Genomic DNA, 12,613 nt, shown 5'->3' with positions numbered 1-12,613 from the left:
ATTACAGATGGTTGTGAGCCACCATGTGGTTGCTGGGAATTGAACTCAGGACCTTTGGAAGAGCAGGCAATGTTCTTAACCTCTGAGCCATCTCTCCAGCCCCCTCATAATTTTAAATTAATCATAATTAGTCATATCCAGTAAAATTAGAAATTGTTAATTATCTATTAATCATGCTGATATGTAGCTACTTTGATAAAGATTGGAGTCAAAAATAATATAAGCTAATTAGTGTATTGCTTAATAATCTTTTCTGTAACTATTAGTCATTAGCTTGCCCTACTTGAGATTCTCTCTTATCACATTAGATGTTTCCATAGAATGATTGTTTGAAAATTTTTAGTTTAAAATAAAAACCTGAAGCATTTTACAAAAATTTTCGCTGAATCAATCTAACTTGAAAATGAAAAGCTAAAAGGAAATGACTCAGGAAAACAAGCAAATTTAACCTAGTCACCAATTTCATTTTAAATGTTTTTTTTAAAAGTCATGTTCATAGGTATCATTGAAACTTTCAAAACATGTTTTAGTGTTTTGAAAATGTCTTTCAATTTAGTGTGCTAAAACACAGACTCAACTAAGTCTTTTTGTGTGTTAGGCTTGAGAACAATGAGTTGTTTAGTAAAACTTTTTTGATACACAAAAATAATCAGTGTTTTCTATTCTCTAGTGCCTTTATAACTACCTTTAAATCATTAAAAATAAAAAAAATATTGGGCTGGAGAGGTAGCTTAGTGTACCTAGAACTGTTTAATGCTCTCGCAGAGAACTAGAATTCAGTCTTCAGCACCCACACTGGTGGTGGCAGCTCTCAACATCCTGTAACTACTACAGGTCCAAGAGTTCCCAGGTCCTCTTCTGGTCTGCAGGCGCGCGCATGCGCACACATACATACACACACACACATGCATGCACACACACACACATGCGTGCACATACATACATGTGCGCTCACACACACACACACGATTTAATCAAATGAAAACTTTGAAAACACATTCCCCGATACTTTAAGTTTAAATCCTTAGAATACATTTTATTGAGTTTAATTGTCTATTAAATTCATAAACAACATGGAAATTTTCACAATGTTCCTGTATTGTCATTTCTGGTGTTATTGGATATAGAAAGTTGGCGATGAGAATCTAAACACACATGCAAAAAAACCACAGCTATTAAAAAAATATAATCAATGGTCCTTGATTTAAGCAAAACTAAACATTTATGATTAAATATCTATTCTAGAAGTTAAAAATATAAGTAGCTATTCTTTTGTAACATTAAGTAGCATCGCAGTTAATCACATATGTAATAAACCTATTACTTTCATATCAATAAACTTTAGAAAAATAATGTGATAATTTTCCACAAATTACATATTTGTTTTAATAAAATGCTTTAAAACATGAAACACACCAGACAAAAACACTATCTTTAACCAAGACCCTAAACAGGTTTCCATAACATGCTCCCATTGAGCTGTAAAGGGACAAGGAATACAAACCATAAATTGTTCGTGGAACTGAAAATACTGTCTGTTCCATTCATGTGCGATTTTCAATCATTTCACGGGCAAATTTGGTTCTAAAGGACCTGCCATTCTTTGCTCACTGGATTCACACAAACATGGCTACTACCACACAGGAACCAAGGGATGCACAAATCCAAGGAACTGGCCAGTTCATCGACCCAGCAGCGCAAGCAAGATGTTCTTTGCCAACTTCTCTTACGACTCGCGCATCCATCTTCCGAATGCCAACAGACCACAGTCATCCTAAGATACTTAAAGCAATAAAACTTTACGCTGAGTAAATGATGTCATTATAGGCACTTCTCCACAGCGGCACTCACCTGACACCTACTGAAAATGGTGATTTCCCCGCATTAGCTAAAATTGGCTATTCCCTTGAAAGTTCATTTCTGTCAATCATTCCAGCTTGCTGCTGCCTCTGTGACAGAACCCACACAGAGCAGCCGCCTCCTCCCTAGGGGCTGAAGGTGAGACCAGAGGGCCTGCTTTCTCAGTGAAATTATACATAGCATCTTTCTTGTTTTATGTCTGGTCGATAAATTTCATGGTCATTCTCACGACTGACAATACAACCAGAAAAAAAAAAAGTCTTAAGTATGTGTTGATTCCCCAGCACCTGTGTGGGGACACAGACTGACACAAAGTGGGTCCCAACTACAGTAAGATTATGGATCTTGTGCTTTGACTGACCACTTAAAAGAGTGAAATTAAAAAACAAACAAAACAAAACAAAACAAGGTAACTGACAATGACCTCAATTTTTAGGACGTATGCATCTAGTCATTCAGTGCTGTTGAACTGGTCAGCTAAGGCTAAATTTAGATTTCAGTTGTGATCATGTACATCGTGGGTTTGTGTGGTTTTCTTACGGTCTCTGAGCTTGAGATTGTGCACTGATGAAAACAGAGGACCATTTTTACGACATGAGTAAAATAAACAGAGAACTTCAAGGCAGGTGTTAAAGTGAGTGCCTAGCGCGCAATGCATCGAACAAACCAGTTAAGTACCTAAGTGTGTGTGACTTAAAGTCGCAAACCAATCAAGTTTACCTTCCACTTCCACTCATGCTGTCAATATTTTTCCTGAGTGTGGACGGCACGCAGGTCGCCATGTTGTTCTATTAATACCGGAGCACTTGGACACCTTTCTGAGAGCTGAACCACTGAGCAGGGATTCCCTCCTTTTTCTCCTAGATTTACTTAATTACCAAAGCTTCACTTTCCTATGGAAAGTTTAACAGAAAGCAAATAATCAAAACTGTCTCAAAGATGAGGATCAGAAATAAAAAGGTTGAAATGAAAAAGTTTTTTTTCCTCTTCTTTTGATCAATTCGACGAAAAGTATGCTTTCAGTGTTCAAAATGTAATAGTAAATCTTTCTGTCACATGCTGCTGTTAATATTAAATTCTGAAGTGAATTCTGAGATGTACAAAGATGTACAAAACTTGGGGAAGTGGAACAGGTATGTTAGTGTGGTGAGCCCAAGTGCCAGCTCTCTGTGCCATACAAAGGAATCTAATTAAAATCCTGCATATTTAGGGCCAATGTGTTACCTTATTAAAGGTTTCTGTGCATACTGACCATGGGATTCTAAGTGTGACAGGAATTAACCCCATCAGAATGGGTGTAATGTACCCTGTACAACTGGAGGACTTGCATAACTTGGGTTCTTCTGTAAAATATTTGTTTTGCAATTTTAACTGTCATACTTAAAATTAGTTTTCTAAACATAGGTACACACATTTTACATCACCTATAACTTTTTCCTTGTACAAAATACTGGGCACACAACTAAAGCAGGAAAACTACCCTGACAACAACATGGAGTCGTTAGCACATGGGATCGTTCCTACCTCATGGATATGTGAATTTCCCCTAAACCTTAACATACTGCAGGTTAATCTTGAGTTAGTAGGACGGGGTAAGCATCAGAGACACATTCTGGGCTAATCCAAGACACTGGGAGGAGACAGGTAAATAGGTGACGTGCAGAAATGGCAACAATGTGCTGCCTAAGGTTTGGACTGAAACCTGACACATCACGTGAGGTCTTTGTGTTTAAGAAGAAAGACTGAGAAGCTCCGTGAAAAATGGAGGAATGGACAATGAGGACAAGGTAGGGAAACCTATACCACAACCTTGCAGCTGGTGAAGGTGAAGTGGGAGAGGTTCTGGGAGGATTAACGAAAGTTTAAGAAAATCAAAGGAAACCAGGCGGTGGGTGGCACACACCTTTTAATTTCAGGAGGCAGGGGGATCTCTGTGTGAGTTTCGAGGCCAGCCTGGTCTACAGAGTTCCAGGACAGCCACCTCCAAAAAAACAATTTTAGATTCAAGCCTGAAGGACTCACTAGCTGGGGGGGGGGTTAAAAAGACTGCAAAAGGAAATTTGTATTTCAATGCAAACTGAATTTAAGATTATCTGGACATTTTTATGGCATCATTACATCTAATTATTATATTGAAAACCCATCAACTGAAAAGATTGGTAGAGTTTCCCAGATGTCTATGACATAGTCAGGGTAGTTTTCCTGCTCTTTTTCTTTGGTTTTGTAATCAGTTTACAATGGGTCCTTAGACAATCCATTTATCGTCTCTGTGAGGCGAGTTAATAGAAGCAGCCCATTTTAATCTAATAGGGATGGGACAATTTTCCAGAAGTACTCCAGAGAGACCCTGGAAGGCCAAAAGTTACTTAAAGTTACTTAGATAACTTATCTTTTATAAAAATAAATAACACATATTACCCATTAGCATTTCAAATGTATCACATAAGTATTTCAGATTATTTTACCTTTGGGTAGCTTTTTTTTCCCCACGTAAACTATTTCAACTTAAATACTTAGTGGTGGCAAAGCAAATGAATGAATCTTGTAAGTAAAGTTACTTGGGGTTTTGTGTGTATCCAGTCACAGTTATACTGTTGAGTGGGACTTGCTCTCTGAATTTGAAATGTTTAGATTAATTATATTGATTGCCATGAGCTCATCAAGAGGATCTTGTCAAATTAAGCATGAATTAAAGCAAAACAAAATTATCATTCATGAGACTAAGGAAGAAAACAGGACATCTACTACCAAGAGGTGCATTCTAACTCAATAAAATCTATACGTACAGTTAACATGTATTAGAAAATACTGAACTTTGTTGCATCAACAAAACAGGAAGCAGCTGCCATAATATTTTATATGTACTATTTTAGCTAGTGATATTGGTAAACATTAGCTGAGATATTACAGAATTTTCCCTATCAGAATTTGGTACTTTCCTTAGCTATGTGCAAGGTATACACTTCGAGTTTTCAATGCTAAATCAGTGGATTCTTTCTACCCAACCTCTAAACCGTCAATCCCCAAGAACCATGGATTTCTTTTACTACCATCCCAAGTTGTTGTCATTGTCTTTAATTCTGTTTTCGGGAAACAGTGTGTCACAAAAACCCGGCAGCACCAGGGACACCTAATCTACTACCCAAGGCACCATTCTATTATTTATTTATTTAATTTAAAGTCAGTGACAACTGGCTATGTCGATTCAAAGTTGAATTGATTTGGCTTTATTGAGTTTATATAAAATATCTCAGTCACGTATGTAATGAAATCCTTCCATTTCAAAAGTTAAGTTTAAGGCATTTGCAAGCAACATAAAAATAGTGCACTAGCGCTCCTGCTTATCAGTCAAAGGAATTATTATTGGAAAGCAGTAATAAAGCATTTTTGTACATTTGGACAGCAATGGCACGAGAAACCAGACAGCACATCAAGGTCCCCAGGATCCACGAGCCACAAAGCCATGCAAGCAGCAGTGTCGGACTGTGACCACATGGATCTGGACCCTGAAACATCAACACCAGGAGGACAGATGAAGCCCAAATGCCGTGGCAAAGAATGAGGAAAATGTCCTACTGAAGACTAAGAGACCCTTTTTCTTAGCATAGACGGTTTGTACTCCCTTAGTCGACACCATTACTCACGGAGCAAAAGTATACCTTAGCATAGAGCCTACAGAGAAGCCACCATTCTCGAAAGTGTAGTTCCTGTTTCCTAGGAAAAAGACTTTCAATACCACGGCAGAATACACGTCACAGAAAAGCTGTTATCAATACTTCTGTAGGTAGTCATGCATGAGCGGGGAAACACTTGTAAGACAACAGGCAAAAGCTTTCTCTTTAATAATTCTTTGGTAATAAACACATCTTTAGTGATATTTCTTTGTGGACTAGCCACTGATTTTGCTGCTGTCTGTCCCGTGCCCCTGATCTCCCAGACCAGGATAAAATTTATTATCTAGCTTACAACAGGCAGAACACACCTGAAACAATTCACCTTGCTTTAATGAAAAGCAATTACAAAATGAAAACACATCTTTAGGTAGGAGATGGCCTATATTGTTTATAAAGCTACCGCTGTGGGTGCTGAGGAAGTTTTCTGTCTTCTAAAAAATCTAAAATTCACACGTTCTGGAGAAGAAGCAGGAAAACAAACTCTTTGTACGTCTTCTCAAGGCGGAATACTCTTCGCTCACTGTTCCACCGACTCCTGAGTTAAACAAAACAGAAGGCAACAGTTACTGCCATACGATTCTATAACTTCCAATTGTTTTAGCAAAGCAAAGGAGTACTAGAAAGTGAGCTTGCCATCTACTGGCAGAGCAAGTTCTAACACTGATGAACTAAGACAGTTAAGAATTAATTAAGGAAATTATCTGTGACGGACGAATTCATTGTGTCAACCATATGGAAGTCTATGAGAATAAAATCAAAGAATACAGAAAGTCTGAGCTGAGAAATTAAAAATTACACAAATGCTTTAATCCCAGCACTCAGGGGGCTGAGAAAGGAGAACTACCACCTATTCTCTGGTAGAAAAAGATACCCTTAATTTTTGCATAGGTCCATATTTTCTCCTATTACTGCGTAAATAAGTGTGCTTCAAGCACAGTGAACTAGGTCTTCTATGAATCTGGAAAGAGTAAAGTTTAATAGCCTGGTATATTGCATTTCGCCTTTTCCTATGGTTTAGAAGTAAGTAACTTACATTTTTTCTGAGCCTGGGGGCATTGTTTTCTATACCGTTGCTATCATCTGATTTCCTGTGTGAAAAACAAAAAGGAGAATCACCAGATGTTCATAATGCATAAAATTAAGTCAGTGTAATATTTTACACCATAGTGGATGCAAACTCTACAATGTCAGTGCACACTCAGTTCATTCTTCCTAACAGTGTTCTACTTGTAATGCTGATTTTTCTTATGCCATTGCTTAGGGAGAACCTACTGCCATGGGCATAATAACAAAGACTTGAGTGACCTAAGCAGAGAGAAAACTACAAGAGTAGAGTCATGGGCATGTATGCAACTGTGATCTCTCACAGTGTTCTGAAACATGCAAGATAACAGTCAATAGGGAGCTCAGCCAATTTGTATGAGAGAACTCATAATTTGACGGCTATTACACCTAATTAGAAGCTGCATATGACCTTTTGTATCCGAACAAGACTATTAAGGATAGCCTTGGATTCTTCAGCACAACTGCATGAGAAAACCATTGAGCACAGTGAATATCAGTAGAGATGTTGTGGGCAGACCCATGCTCATGAGGCTGTTGTCATCAAGGAAAATCAGCCAACCAACCATGCATGTCAAAACTGAAGTGGAGAAGTCTTAGATGGTAAAACAATGATCAAATAAATGAGTCTATTCTTCATTGAGTTCCTTCAAGAGAAGTCATTGCTTTTGATGGTATATATTTATTGTTATTTTTTTAAATCATTTTTACCAAGAAACTACAAAAGACCAGAGTTACCAAAGCACATAAATATATGTAAAAATATATCAGTTATATAGCACACAAAAAAGTTTTCTGTGAAAAAAATTAGTTACTAACTAAATTAACTACGCTACCTAAAATGAACTGCAACAAGGGCTGATCTGAAAAAGCTTAAAATAGCATGGTTAATTTATACCTAAAATAAATAATTTTCATTGTGATGGCTGCAATGGTGCAAAAGATGGAGAACATGTATATTATTCCAATTTAAAGTAAAAGGTATAAAATAACTTTACATTATAAATTGAATCATGTTGACATTGCTTTTAAGATGTGGGGGAGGGGGGCTGGAGAGATGGTTAAGAGCAGAGGTTAAGAGCACTGACTGCTCTTCCGGAGGTCCTAAGTTCAATTCCCAGCAACCACATGGTGGCTCACAGCCATCTCTAATGAGACCTGGCGCCCCCTTCTGGCCTGCGGGCACACATGGAAGGAATGCTGTACACATAATAAATAAATAAATCTTTAAAAAAAAATAAGAAAGAGGACCAATAAATAAATAAGAATTGGGGTGATTTAAACTTCAACTTATAATTTTGTGTCCTTAACTTGGAAGCACATATCCTGTTGGTTTATTTTTACCTACTATGTATGAACTGGGTCCAAAAGCCTCTTTAACTATGGCTGCAAGTATATGAAGGACCATACTTCCACCATCTTGTTGGGCATGGGGCCCCTTTCAAGGGCAAATTCTCAGTTGTCTTAGTCTGGTCTCTTATTCTATTTCTCAGATTTTAGTTCCTTCCCTGGCAGCCTTTATTCTCCAGTTTGGAAGAAGTAGTCCACCATCCCCAAACCAAAGTAAATTAATTGCCCTTTTATTTATCAATTGCCCAGCTATACTCAGAGTTATTCCCAGCTATCTCTAAAGAGACCTGTAAGAGAAAAAATACATGAGTTCTCTCAAAAGTAATTCTCATAGAATCCTAGGTGAGTGATCTTCATTGTGATAAAATCAGAACCACTGGAAGATGTTTTTAGAAAATCCAGGTTCCATACCCAACCTAAGTTGTTCTTTCTGATCTGGGGGGTCTAGTGAGGCCTGAACACTGAACTAACTATCTCTTTCTCCTCTATGGATGCTTTGCCATGGGACATATGTGTGCACATGTGTCCAGAAGAGAACACAGCAGATATCCTAGAATTGTTGCTAGAGACTGTTGTGAGCTGTCATGCAGCTGCCAGGAATTGAACCCATATCTTCTAGAAGAGCATCAAGTTCTCTTAACCACCAAGCCATCTCTCTAGCCTCAAGAACATTGTATTAAGAAGCTTCAGTGATCAAAACTACAACCAAGGTAAAGACTCATTTAAATAAAATAATACAGCTGGTTACTGTGCTCCAAAGTCTGTCCCAAGCATTCATACATAAGTTATCACTAGTTCAACAAATGTGTGTAGGAGCACCATGATGAACCCATCGTGCAGAGATGAAACCAGAAGCAAAGAGCAGCTATTGATGGAGGGGTAGACTCTGGGTATCACTTCAATATCACAAAGATGTATACAGAAACAACATGCACACCAACATGCACGTTCTTGTTGTTCTGTTTCTAACTGTAAGCATTTTACCTAATTTCTTATTTATCTGTATTTTACCCAAGTGAGAAAAAAAAATCAAAAAAACTACTTACAACTGTTCAATTTGTTCAAATTCTTTCCCATCATCTGTATAAAAACAAAGAAAAAGGATATGATATTTAAGCACGCAATGCTAGGTTACATGTTCAATTCAACCTGCTCCTAACAACTTTTCCATGGAAAGGAGAGAAGTGCCACCTTTGATAGCTGTGTCTCCCTCAGTCCCCTTCTAACAGGACACCAGATGCTATCTGAATCTCTGGTCAGAACTGTTTGGCACCCTGGGATTTTTTTTCCCCAAAAAACTATATAATGAAAATCATATGTGTGTGTACACACACACACACACGTATATATACATACACACATATAAACATATATATTTAAATGCCATCATATATGAAAACCATACATATATGTATCAAAATCAGGAAAGAATACAGAATACATGTTTACTGGCAGGTTTTGTGTATCAACTTGATACAAGCTAGAGTCATCAGAGAGAAAGGAACCTCGGTTGAGGCAATGCCGCCATGAGATCCAGCTGTAAGACATTTTCTCAATTATTGAACAATGCAGGAGGGCCCAGCCCCGTGGTGTGTGGTGCCATCCCTGGGCTGGTGGTCCTGGGTTCTATAAGAAAGCAGGCTGAGCAAGCCAGGGGAAGCAAGTCAGTGAGCAGCACCCTCCATGACCTCTGCATCAGCTCCTGCCTCCAGGATCCTGCCCTGCTTGAGCTCCTGTCCTGACTTCCTCCAGTGATGGACCAGGATCTGGAAGTGTGAGCCAAATAAACCTTTTCCTCCCCAACTTGCTTTTGGTCGCGATGTTTTTCTCACGGCAAAAGAAGCCCGAACTAACACAACGTGACAAATTCTATCACGGGCTTCTCATCCAATAGTCCAACAGACATGCGTTTAAAACAGCAACCCTAATGCCACCTGGAATTTAGGCACTGAGAATCTAGGGACTGGATAAAATACTTTTTAAATGGAGATGGGGAGAGAGCTTAGTCACAAAGTGTTTGCTGTAGAAGAATAAGGCGGGGAGCTCAATTCCCAGAATTGTAGTGGTGGGAGCGAAGGGCAGAATATGCATAAAAAGCCAGGTGTGGTGGTGTTAAAACGCCAGACAGGGAGAGGGAAACAAGGCGACCCGTGGAGTTCAGTGGCTGCCGCTCTAGCCTCATTGGTAGGCACCAGGGTAATGAAAGACCGTTTGTCAAAAAGGAGTGGAGAGCATTCCTAAGTAAGTTTATGCTCCGACCTCCAAATACACACACACATATGATCACCCCCACACAAAAGCAATCCCCCTGATGCAAATGATCAAAATAAATTATCTAAATGGAAAAAAAAAATCTGAGACCATTTACGTGAAAAAATCCGGTTGTTCCCTAATATTCCAATGTCAACAGACATTCTTGAACTGCCACACAGTGGCACCAAGAGAGGAAATACTTTAATTTTAACACTAATATTTTTGGGGCAGATGAAACAAAGGCCAAGAATCCAGGCTCATAGACCATAACCATCATGGTTACAAGCATAGATATTGGCCCAAATAAGAATTTTTTTTACAGACCCTTTTTACTTATTTTGTGTGTGTGCATGTGTGTGTGTATGTGTGTATGTGCATATTTATATAGTGTGGATACATGTGTGTACACTGTAGTCTGGCTGTGAAGGTCACAGCATGACCTTAGGTATCTGTCAGTCTTTGGCTTGTGCGCTGATTGGGCCTTCCTGATGGGTTCCTCTGAGTATACCAGGCTAGTTGGCCTACAAGCTGCCAGGGGTCTACAGTCTTCACTTGCATTCTCTGCACAGGGGCACTAAGATTCTAGCTGCTCATGCTATGTATCTCGCTTTATACATAAGCTCTGGAGGTTCTCACACCTGTGCAACAAATGCTTTTTCCTCAGTGAGCTGTCTCCCCAGCCCATCCCCAGAACTTGTAAGTGACTGTGTGTTAGGCCATAATACACATCCTAATGACGTGATGATGTGGAAACCGAGGCAGAGATCCACACCTAAGCACTGGGCGGAGCTTCTGGAGATCAGTCGGAGAGGGAAGAGCAATAGTATGAACAAAGCGGTCAAGACCATGATGGGGAAACTCACAGAAACAGCTGGCCTGAGCTAGTGGGAGCTCACTGGTTCCAGATTGATAGCTGGGGAACCTGCATAGGACCTATCTAGGCCTCTGATGTAGGTGACAGTTGTGTGGCTGAGGAAGTCTGTAGGGCCACTTGCAGTGAATCAGGATTTATCCTTGCTGCTTAAACTGGTTTTTTGGAGCCCATTCTTTTTGGAGGGATACCTTGCTCAGAATAAATATAGGGGGGAGGGCCTTAGTCCTGCTTCAAAGCCATGTGCCAGACTGTTGACTGCCCCATGGGAAGCCTTACCCCCTCCTAGGAGTGGATTGGGGATGGGATAGGGGGAAGGTGAGGGAGTGGGAACTGGGTTAGATATGTAAAATGCAAAAAGATCGTTTAAAGAAAATAAATTAATTAAAATATAAAAAAATAATGAAGCGATAATGTAATAGAAAAAGTGAGACATCTTACCTGGGTCATTCTTCTTTTTCTGCGTGTACACTTCACAAAGCAGAATGATAGCCACTAGCAGAATAACTTCTGCGATTATTGCGAGAAACGGCTTGAGGGGCACCATGAAGCTCAGCACAACCAGCTCAATGTGTTCTTCGCTCTCACCTAACTGGAAGGCTGCCCGGCACCAGTAGGAGCCTCCATCTTCCTCCAAAAGATGCTTTACCTTGAGTCGTGTCTCATTAGCATAGGATCCATTTATAACATACTTATCATTCTTGTGAACATCAATAGGAACCTAATGCAAGGAGACATTAAAATCCTTACATAATGCAAAAAAGAGATACATGTCCCATGAGATCTCATTCTGGGCAAAGCTATAAGTCAGAGTCAAGGAAGCCACTTACTGGAAAGGAGCATATTAAAATTTATGAGTCTTTGCAGGAGGTTGGTGTTCCAGCAGCAAGGGGAAAAGTCTGCTCTGCTATGTGGACTCAGCCCTGAAGGTCTGAACCTACAAATATATGTCTAGGTCGTCATTAGTAAATATTAGGTGAAAATCCGAGGCAGAAAATTTCTAACCATCCTGGCTTCCCTTTCTCATATATCACTAGCTCTTCATGAGCAGAGGCAAGCACATAAGGAAACAAAACACTTACTTCTAAAGATATTATTCTGGTCAGTCCTCTGATAGTAGACTACCATCCTGACCACCAGAGTGCCCTACACTGAAACTACAGTTGAAATCTTCAAGGCTTCTTAGCTGATGCCCTCCAGTGATCAGCTCTCAGGTCCCAGACCCCTGTTCTTTCATGTCCCTGTTTCTTTCCCTTAGGTAGACTGGCTTCTGGAAGCTGCTGAGTTTTCCTCCAGCTCACAAAGTCATACTGGGAAGCTGTTATACTTAATCTAAATTAAATTTTATTCTCAGGACATTTGATGTCTTCACTGTTCTATCATTCAATTGAGATGCTCAATAAATGCTAATCTGCATACAAACGTTCTCAGATGATCCAAGGACGAAGTCTTTGCAAATGTATTTGCTGGAAGGAAGGAAGGAAGGAAGGAAGGAAGGAAGGAAGGAAGGAAGGAAGGAGAATAACCATGACCTATCAATATG

The 12,613-nt window shown here is 39.4% G+C and overlaps 1 protein-coding gene across 1 annotated transcript in view; it reads right to left on the bottom strand.

Moving 5' to 3' along the window:
- Positions 1 to 1,030: 1,030 nt before the first annotated feature.
- Emb (embigin) overlaps positions 1,031 to 12,613 on the bottom strand; it is a 45,973-nt gene continuing 34,390 nt past the window's right edge. The window contains exons 6-9 of the mRNA XM_005356828.2: positions 11,512 to 11,791; positions 8,993 to 9,026; positions 6,568 to 6,622; positions 1,031 to 6,069 (exon numbers count right to left, since the gene is read on the bottom strand). Coding sequence (XP_005356885.1) covers positions 6,052 to 6,069; positions 6,568 to 6,622; positions 8,993 to 9,026; positions 11,512 to 11,791 — 387 coding nt within the window. The 3' untranslated portion in view covers positions 1,031 to 6,051. The remainder of the gene's footprint in view (positions 6,070 to 6,567; positions 6,623 to 8,992; positions 9,027 to 11,511; positions 11,792 to 12,613) is intronic.

This window comes from Microtus ochrogaster, chromosome 19 (assembly GCF_000317375.1).
Source record: "Microtus ochrogaster isolate Prairie Vole_2 chromosome 19, MicOch1.0, whole genome shotgun sequence".
Taxonomy (NCBI): domain Eukaryota; kingdom Metazoa; phylum Chordata; class Mammalia; order Rodentia; family Cricetidae; genus Microtus; species Microtus ochrogaster.
Note: the sequence above shows the minus strand (reverse complement) of the source record. Positions and strands in the feature narration are given on the sequence as shown.